The sequence below is a fragment of the Musca vetustissima genome, unplaced genomic scaffold (genome assembly GCF_032173495.1).
Source record: "Musca vetustissima isolate MV318-11 ecotype Yass unplaced genomic scaffold, APGP_CSIRO_Mvet_v1 utg4424, whole genome shotgun sequence".
Lineage (NCBI taxonomy): Eukaryota > Metazoa > Arthropoda > Insecta > Diptera > Muscidae > Musca > Musca vetustissima.
The window spans coordinates 171892-181488 of NW_026878881.1; the positions used below are offsets into that span (position 1 = coordinate 171892).

Genomic DNA, 9597 nt, shown 5'->3' on the forward strand with positions numbered 1-9597 from the left:
CTGCAGATTAATCTGCATCAATGCAAGGCCGAAGCCGCCGAATTACTCCCTCACGAACTCTGAAGTGGACATCGCCTTGGTTCAGGACCCATATATTTATAAAAATATGGTTTCTGGATTAAGAAATGCCAATTTTTAAAAATCCTCCCCTTTGTCAAGGCCTCCAAAAAATATTAAAAAAAAATCAAAACCACTTTTTTGAAAAATTAACAAAAATTAAATTTATTTTTTTTATTAGTCAAAAATTGAGGTCTTATAAAAAAATAATAATTTCATCCCGAAGTTGAATATTTCTTCGAACGACTCTTGCTGTGGGATCGTGAACGTGATCTCGAACGTTTAGAGCGTTTCGATCGTTTGGAAACCTTTGAATGTTTCGAATGTTTGGATTGTTTCGATTGCTTCGACTGAGATGAAGAACGTCGGGAGGTGGACCTTGAAGCCCTTGAGGTTGTATCATCACTGTTCGTGCGTATCGATGAGATGCGATTTGGTTTCTTGGTAATCCAAAATTTCAAGGCGAAAGTTAGCTCAGCTTTAAAGGCCTCACCGGGTGTGACCTGAAAATAAAAAAAAATAATTTTTCAAATTTTCTGAATTTTTTTCAATCCCCAGCCAACCTTACCTTCTCCCTTACCGCCACCTTTTGAACATTCCACAAAAACTCCAAGATCCCTATAATAATGGCCACCACAATGCCACCCACCAATACCAAGAAAACACCACCCAATTCGATCAGAGACAATTCATCACCATCGATAACCTGCGGATCGGTCTCATCATCATCACATGTGACATTGTGATTTTTCCACCATTTCTTTTTCAGCTTATACAGCTCATTCGTTTCGCTCAGTTTCAAAATCGAAACACTTAGATTTGTGCGATAATCGGCGCCCAACGGCACAGCCAGTCCATAATGTTTCTCACCAATTTGATCTCCGATTTGTTGGAGATGGCAATCCCGTTCCGTATTATATGACAAACTTGTGGTCTCCATCAGAAAGGCATATTTGCCCTCACCTTTTCGCACCCTTTCCACACCCTCCTTATTGGACTTGGTAAAGGCTGAAGGTTCGAAAGATTTCATTTGATTCCAAGCCTTTTGATAATTCGTCTCATTCGATTCGGAAAAGAACAGCGAGGTGCTGCCACCCTCCAAGGTGCCAAATTTAATTTCATGTTGATCGATTAGATCTTCGAGGCTCTCTATTGAGGGTTTAATTTTATTGCTTGTCAAGACGGCAGCCAAATTGGCCGTATAGGTACTCAACATCATTAGGGCAAAGAACCACCACATGGCGGTGAGCATGCGCATGGGGGCACCTCTAACAGAAATGAGAGAAAAAATAGAAAGAGATGATCTCCAGAAAATATCCTGAGGCTGGAATTCTTACCTTGGCAATAAATCACAACCCTGCTGCATAATGGAACCAATCATAAGCCAGCCGGTGTTGCGGGTACGCCACTTATTTTCCAATTCTTCGGGATCCTCGACCAAGGGGTTGGGGTTCTCCCATTCGTGGTGGGAAATTCTGTAAAAAAATCAAAATCCACGCCTTTGTTAGGACCTCCGAAAAAATATGTTTAAAAAATTCACGCCTTACCTGGCCATAAAAACAAATGCCAAGGTCATCACCAATTGCGTCAGGATGACATACATCCACACCTCCTTAGCAAAGGGTTGTAAGAAAGCAAAAATATCCTTGACCTCCGGATCGGGTTTATAAAACAGGATACTAATACCCAGCTGCATAAAGGGTACTGTAAAATCTACATATTTACGGCGCAGCTGGGTAATGGTCAGATCGCAGACACCGATTTGGGCACGCTAGAAGAAAAATCGGAAAAATCATTCCCACATAATTTCTTCCCCCTCCTCTTCAACTCACATGATCTATCAGGGACCTCATAATCCCATCCCACTCCTTTGTCACCGGATTAAATTTACCATTACCATTGACCACAACAAACTCATATTCGAATTCCATAAGTTCGGATAATTTTTGTATTAAATCGACAGCATATCCTTCATATTTTTCATCACCACGAAAATTTTCGGCATCTTCCCTAAAGGCGGAGGCGTTCGGAGATTTAATGTAATTTTCCATAAATTTCTAGGCTATTTGCTCACCCACTTCATCATAAAATAGGGTTCCTCGAAATGGGTGACCACCCTGTAGACCCTACGACTTTGGGCAAAATCCTGCACGGCCGCCGAGGAGGATGAGGAGATTTGGAAATCACGTCGCACCGATTGTATATTGCCATCTGGGGTCCATGTGGCCAAGGGTTCGTTAATTGTGGGCTTATAGATCTCCAGGTTGAATTCTGTCCTCAGGCCATACTCATCGATACGCATATTTTCCGTTTTGAAGGGTGGCTCAACATCGTCTTCGGATATCTGAAGAAAAAAAATTAAAAATATTTTTAAAAAATCCACACCTATATTAAGTCTCAAAAAAATATTATTTTTTAAAAATTTCATCCCGACTCACCCTCTTCATCTCGCCCACAATATATTTGCCCAATATCCATGGATATAAACCCTCCGCCTCACAGCTGCCTGTGGGCTCCACAAAATCCTTGCCACTGGTTATAACATTTCGGGCAGCATTGGCAAAGAGGATCACAGCATCGTACATTAGAGTGGGTTGCATGGTTTGATTGCCCAAAATTTGCTAAAAGGGAAAATAAATAAAAATTATTAACCCTTTAAGAACCTCTCCAAAAAATACAACTTACATCAACTTCTGTTATTCGGGTCTTCTTCCTTTCAAATGGATTGGCATCGACGCCTTTGATACGCACCGAGGTTATGTTCGATTTAAAATCGGCATTATTGGCCTGCAGCAGACCCGAACTATGGGTGTCCAAATGGGTTAAGAACCAATTCTGGTAAAGACAGAGGAGAAATAGTAGATAAGGGAGCGTCAAATAAGGTCTGGCGTGTCAGGAGTCAAATAATTTCCCTTCCTATCTCTATAACGAAGTTCTGCGGACTTACCCTAAACGGTCCCAATAGCTTAAACTCCTTGGCCTGATTTAGCAGAATTACCAGTGATTCCGGTTCACAATCCATTATCAGCCGCTGCTCATGGAAATCTTCTTCAATTTCCTTCCACAACACCCGCAGATCATCCTGATAATCGGCTAGATTTCGTATCTTGATATTTTCTCTCTTCACTTCGGCAATGTTCATGAGATCCTGGATGCGGGCCAGACCTGAAAAAAAAAATAAAAATCGAAATGTTCTCACAAAAAAAAAAGTTTTGGAAAATGTCCTCCTACCCTGTTCCGTTTCATAGATGAGGGTAAATTTCTTCCATTTATAATCTTTGCGGATAATATCCAAATAGGCACGGGCCACAGACTGCAGGGCTGGGGCCACACTGACAGACATTTGATGATTGAGGCGACGCTGTTCCAAATCGATGGGTATATCCCAATCATACTGGAGATGGGGTACCCCGGCATTGTTGGCTATCAGGGCAACAATGTCTGGAAAAAAATTTCAGAGGGTATTAGGTTATTATTTCTTTTTTTATATTTTGAAATTTTCTATACCTGTTGTGGCCCTGGAGCTGGGGCCAAATATGGCAGCTACACCCTGGGCAAGCAGTTCACAGGCTGGAAGGGAGGAAACGATTAAAAAATCCTGAATTTTCTCAAAGTTCGAATCTTTTACTCACTCAACTGCTGCAGCACCAAGCTATCATCCTCATTCGGCACATACCGCTTTATGGTTTCGAACTGTAGCTCGAATAATTTTTGATTATTTAGCTGGCGTATGGCCTCATCAAAGGCCAGTTCGGTTTGATCTTCGCCGCTGAAAAATAGGGCACCTAAAAAAAATTTCGTTAGAATTTTTTTTGGACACCCTAACAAAGGCGTGGATTTTTTAAAAATAATTTTTTATTGGTTACAGAATTTCCCACCATGAATGGGAGAACCCCAACCCCTTGGTCGAGGATCCCAAAGTATTAGAAAATAAGTGGCGAACCCGTAACACCTGCTGGCTTATGATTGGTTCCATTATGCAGCAGGGTTGTGATTTGCTGCCAAGGTAAGAATTTCAGCCTCAGGAGATTTTCAGGCCTCATCTCTTTTTTTCTCCGATTTCTTTAAGAGGTGCCCCCATGTGCATGCTCACCGCCATGTGGTGGTTCTTTGCCCTAAGGATGTTGAGTACTTACACCGCCAATTTGGCTGCCGTCCTGAGTAATGAAATTAAACCCTCCATCGAGAGCCTGGAGGATGAGATCGATCAACATGAAATTAAATTTGGCACCCTGGAAGGTGGCAGCACCTGTTCTTTTCCGAGTCGAATCTGACGAATTATAAGAAGGCTTGAAATCAAATGAAATCCTTCGAACCTTCGGCTTTCACGAAGTCCAATAAAGAGGGTGTGGAACGGATGAGGAAAGGTGAGGGCAAGTATGGCTTCCTGATAGAGACCACAAGTACCGAACGGGATTGCCATCTCCAACAAATCGGAGATCAAATTGATGAGAAACATTATGGACTGACTGTACAGTTGGGCGCCGATTATATTACAAATATAAGTGTTTCGATTTTGAAACTGAGCGAAACGAATGAGCTGTATAAGCTGAAAAAGAAATGGTGGAAAAATCACAATGTCACCAATGATGATGATGAGACCGATCCGCAGGTCATCGATGTTGATGAGTTTTCTCTGAACGAATTGGGTGGTGTTTTCTTGGTATTGGTGGGTGGCATTGTGTTGGCCATTATTATAGGGATCTTGGAGTTTTTGTGGAATGTACAAAAGGTGGCGGTGAGGGAGAAGGTAAGGTAGCCAGGGGGATTTAAACAAATCCCAAATTTTTAAACAAATCTATTTTTCATTTTCAGGTTACACCCGGTGAGGCCTTTAAAGCTGAGCTAAGTTTGAATCACGAAGAAATCGAATCGAATCGCATCTCATCGATACGCACGAACAGTGGCTCCCAGGTCCACCTCCCGACGTTCTTCATCCCAGTCGAAGCAATTGAAACAATCAAAGCAATCCAAACATTCGAAACATTTAAAGGTTTCCAAACGATCGAAATGCTCTAAACGTTCGAGATCCCGTTCACGATCCCACAGTAAGAGTCGTTCGAAGAAATATTCAACTTCGGGGTGAAATCGTTTTTTTTTTATAAAATATTACTTATATGGTTAGGTTAGGTTGGAAAGAGGGGTGGATGATACCACCACATGTCCAATCCAGAGACCCTTAATCCAGAGATCCTGTTTTTAATTGTCCAAGGTTCCTTGATTAGTCCGATGTGTATTTTACCTTTTATTATTTGTTCCATCAGGGTCAGGGTTGCCGTCTCGCTCCGATGGTGGTTAATCTGGATAACTTCTATCAATTGTCCTCCAGTAACCGGTTTTCTTGGCAGTCCGTGATCTTCTCCTTGGCTCCCTCCTCTTTGTTGCTGGGTACTTTCCCCTCGCTGTTTTCATTGGCTTCATCGTCTCCAATCCTTGCCTTCCCGATTCTAAAATAAACGGCATTGGACACGTAGTGCGCCTTGCCCTTGGTCTTAGCCAGACTTTCCATTGAAGACCTGTCCAAGCCTAACACAAGGAGAGTCCCTTCTTCTTTCTCTTCCCTGTGGAAGACTTCCCACTTCTTCACATGCAGTGTCTTGTTCTGTAGGATGAAGATCTCGAGCATGCGTTTCGTGTCGAAGTCGCTGCCCCAACCTCTGACAAAGGCAGTAGCCTTTTGTAGTTGAGGAATGTCTGTTTTCCTCACCAGCTTGAGTTTCATTGTTCCATCTATGGGTCCAATGCCTGCCACTATCTTCCTCAGGGCTTCTATGTTATTTGGATTTTCAAATACCAGCATTAGATACTCCCCTTTGAAAGCGCAGCTATCCAGATCAATAGAGCCCCCTCCTTGTCTTAGATACTCCATGATGTTGCTGTTGACGGTATTTAACACTTCCTTATGGGTCTCCACTGCATAGCAGAGCTCGTCTCGATAGCGTTTCCTGGCAACCTGGGCATAAGACGGCGTCTGCTTACCATATGTTGCTGTCATCTTCCTCTTTCGCAAATACCGATTGGTCCTTTTGGGATTCCCGGTCTTTGCGTAAGATTCCGACTCCGCGCTCGCCTTCCTGATACAAGAACCAGCTTCGTCTTCCCTCGTCAGTGGAATCTCGTGGCAGTCTCCTTTGACGTTGGTTTGACTTGGCTTTCTCTTACTATCGATCGACGGGAAGCTCTTTTTATACCCTTCACCACACTGTGGTACAGGGTATTATGTCTTTGTGCATATGTTTGTAACAGGCAAAAGGAATCGAGATAGACCCATGGTTCCTTTTGAGAATATGAATATAATCACTTTCTGAGTCGATTTACGCATGTCCGCCTGTCCGTCCATGTATTTTTGTGAACAAAGTACAGGTTGCATTTATGATCCGATTTGGATGAAATTTAGCATAGGTCACTTATTTGGCCCAAGGACGAACCCTATTGAAATTGGGAAAAATCGGTTCGGATTTAGATGTAGCTCCCGCATATATTTTCGCCCGATTTAATGTAAATGGCCCACCAAAGTCCCTAAGTATCTTTCGATTTGCACGAAATTTGGCAGAGCGTAATGAATTAGGTCCAGAATCATATGTGTTAAGTTTCCTGAAGATCGGTTTAGATTTAGATATAGCTCCCATATATATTTTCATCCGATTTTAGGTAAATAGTGCACCAAAGTCCCTATATATCTTTCGATTTGCACGAAATTTGGCACAGCGTAATGAATTAGGTCTAGAATGATGTGTGTTAAGTTTCCTGAAAATCGGTTCAGATTTAGATATAGCTCCCATATATATTTTCGTCCGATTTAATGTAAATGGTCCACCAAAGTCCCTACGTATGTTTTTATTTGCACGAAATTTGGCACAGCGTAATGAATTAGGTCTAGAATGATGTGTGTTAAGTTTCCTGAAAATTGGTTCAGATTTGGATATAGCGCCCATATATATTTTCGTCCGATTTAATGTAAATGGTCCACAAAAGTCCCTAAATATTTTTCGATTTGCACGAAATTTGGCACAGCGTAATGAATGGGGTCTAGAATGATGTGTGTTAAGTTTCCTGAAAATCGGTTCATATTTAGATATAGGTTCTACATCGGACTAAATTAAAAAAAAATAGTATCGGTTGCAGAATGAAATGTTTTGTGGATCCAATTTCATTTTAATGGTGCTTCAAAAATGCGACGTCTGTTAGGATTCATCTTTTGAATATACCCAAAGTGGTGAAGGATATCATATAGTCGGCCCCGTCCGACTTTAGGACTTTATTTACTGGTTCTGGTTCGCCTGCTCATCCGAAGACTTTATCCTCTTTACCGCTTCCGCAGAAGTGGAGGGAAGTTCAGGCTTATCCTTTTGAGCCTTTGTCTGTATCTCGCCCTTTTTGTTCATCCGGTTCATTCTGGCCAACTTGCGCCTTTGTGCCCCAGACAACTGCTTCTTCCTGGTTGTGAGTTTGGCGATATCCTCACCTCACCTCCTCTATCATCTTGTCAGCCTCTTTTCTCTTCCGGCTCTCCAAGACGGTTATGATTGTCTGATTATTATGAACAGACTCAGAGTTCGAAGTTGAGTTTCCTCCTGTCTCTGAAGGCTGGGTCGAGATTGCTCTTCCCCTGAGGTTCCTCAACTCAGAGTTGGTGTCGCCCGAAGGCTGAGTGCTTGTAGCTATCTACTTCGACTACAGATTGCAAGACACCCACATCTGTAGGAGATTGTTGCTCACGATCGCCGGAAAAAATTATTTAAAAAATCCACGCCTCATATAGATGTTGGAAAAAATTATTTAAAAAATCCACGCCTTATATAGATGTTGGAAAAAATTATTTAAAAAATCCACGCCTTATATAGATGTTGGAAAAAATTATTTAAAAAATCCACGCCTTATATAGATGTTGGAAAAAATTATTTAAAAATCCACGCCTTATATAGATGTTGGAAAAAATTATTTAAAAATCCACGCCTTATATAGATGTTGGAAAAAATTATTTAAAAATCCACGCCTTATATAGATGTTGGAAAAAATTATTTAAAAATCCACGCCTTATATAGATGTTGGAAAAAATTATTTAAAAAATCCACGCCTTATATAGATGTTGGAAAAAATTATTTAAAAAATCCACGCCTTATATAGATGTTGGAAAAAATTATTTAAAAAAATCCACGCCTTATATAGATGTTGGAAAAAATTATTTAAAAAATCCACGCCTTATATAGATGTTGAAAACAAATTATTTAAAAAATCCACGCCTTATATTTTGATTGGAAAAAATAATTCAAAAAAAAATTTTGTTTTGTTTTTCGCTTACCCACTTTGACAGTTGTCCGGGTCTCCACCACCAATTCGTGTGAAATTTTGAGAGTATTGCAGAGAATTAAGAGAAGATAACACCAATACCAATAAAGCTGCATTTTTTAGAATTTTTATGGAGAAAACTGTCTACATTTTTTCGAATGTAAAATACTTTTTTTTTTTAATTTTTTTAAATTTGTAAAAACTTTTTTTATAGATTTTTATTACGTAAAAAATATTTCTTTTTTTTCAAAATTAAATTTTCATTATTCTCAAAACGAAATAATGGAGAAATATGCACTGGCCTTTCGAAAAATGCCTTTTCATTTATTTTTCGATTCACACACACCCGAAAAAAATGCCGTCCAAACTTGTCGCCTTTAACGTATCAACTGATTTGTGTTTTAGAAGAATTTTCCGCATATTTTCCGTCATTTTTTCTTCTTCTTTTTTTCGTTATGATTTTTTTTGTCCATTAAGACAATTTTTTCCATTTTCATATTTTCACGATGGTGTTGTTGTTGCTCATTGTCGCCTTCGTCATTAGTTTTACTTCTTGGATCAACAACAAATTTTTAAAGTGTTTTATTTTTGGGGTTGGGGGTGGATCGCACCATTGGCGGCGGGATGGCATTCATAACAGAAATATTGACGAACGATGAAGAAGAAGATAAAAAAAACATCAGAAAATATTTTTGTCGCTTTGTTTTCGTTTTGGGGAAAAACTCTTGTAAAAACTCATAAATTGTTTGTCCATATGTTTGGATGCTCGTGTGCGGTTTTAGAGCAGACATATGTTTTGACTGGTTGCTGTTGTTGGTGTTTTTTTTACTCGCCGTGTTTCTTTGTTTGGCCTCTCACTCACTGAAAAAAATCCAATTTTCAATAATTTAATTTGGGTTTTGGTCGAAAATTTCGGCCAACTTTTTTGGTCAATGATTAAAAAAAATAATTTTTAAACCAGTGAGCGGAGCAGTATAGTTGGACTAAGCCGACCATACGATACCCTACACAACTCCCACGCAACTCTAACTTTCTGCGGATTTTTATTCCGAGACTGGGCAATATTTCGTGATTGTTACATCTTCTTGCCCTCTTCCTTACACTGACATATTTTCCGAATATTACTAATACTGAGTACAGCCCTTCTAATTACTTGTCCAGTTGCCTTTAACCGTGGGTTGTGCTGTGACGTTCGGCTTTCGATCGTGGCTTATAGATCGACTCAAAAAAAAAAAAAACACACACACACAC

At 40.1% G+C, this 9597-nt stretch overlaps 2 protein-coding genes across 2 annotated transcripts; one reads left to right on the top strand and one right to left on the bottom strand.

Moving 5' to 3' along the window:
* Positions 1-271: 271 nt before the first annotated feature.
* LOC133323659 (glutamate receptor ionotropic, kainate 2) lies at positions 272-3846 on the bottom strand (the record flags this gene model as incomplete). Its single annotated transcript, XM_061532580.1, has 12 exons — positions 272-560; positions 626-1325; positions 1395-1532; positions 1605-1828; positions 1890-2067; positions 2136-2401; positions 2496-2678; positions 2743-2892; positions 3005-3222; positions 3289-3498; positions 3565-3627; positions 3690-3846. Coding segments are annotated over 12 exons (2775 nt in total), but the record flags the coding sequence as incomplete, so codon positions are not given.
* Positions 3847-3914: 68 nt separating this feature from the next.
* On the top strand, positions 3915-5143 carry LOC133323660 (glutamate receptor 4-like; the record flags this gene model as incomplete). The annotated part of the gene is given in 5 exon segments (XM_061532581.1): positions 3915-4063; positions 4127-4305; positions 4308-4807; positions 4873-4971; positions 5051-5143. Coding segments are annotated over 5 exon segments (1020 nt in total), but the record flags the coding sequence as incomplete, so codon positions are not given.
* Between the last annotated feature and the right edge of the window lie 4454 nt (positions 5144-9597).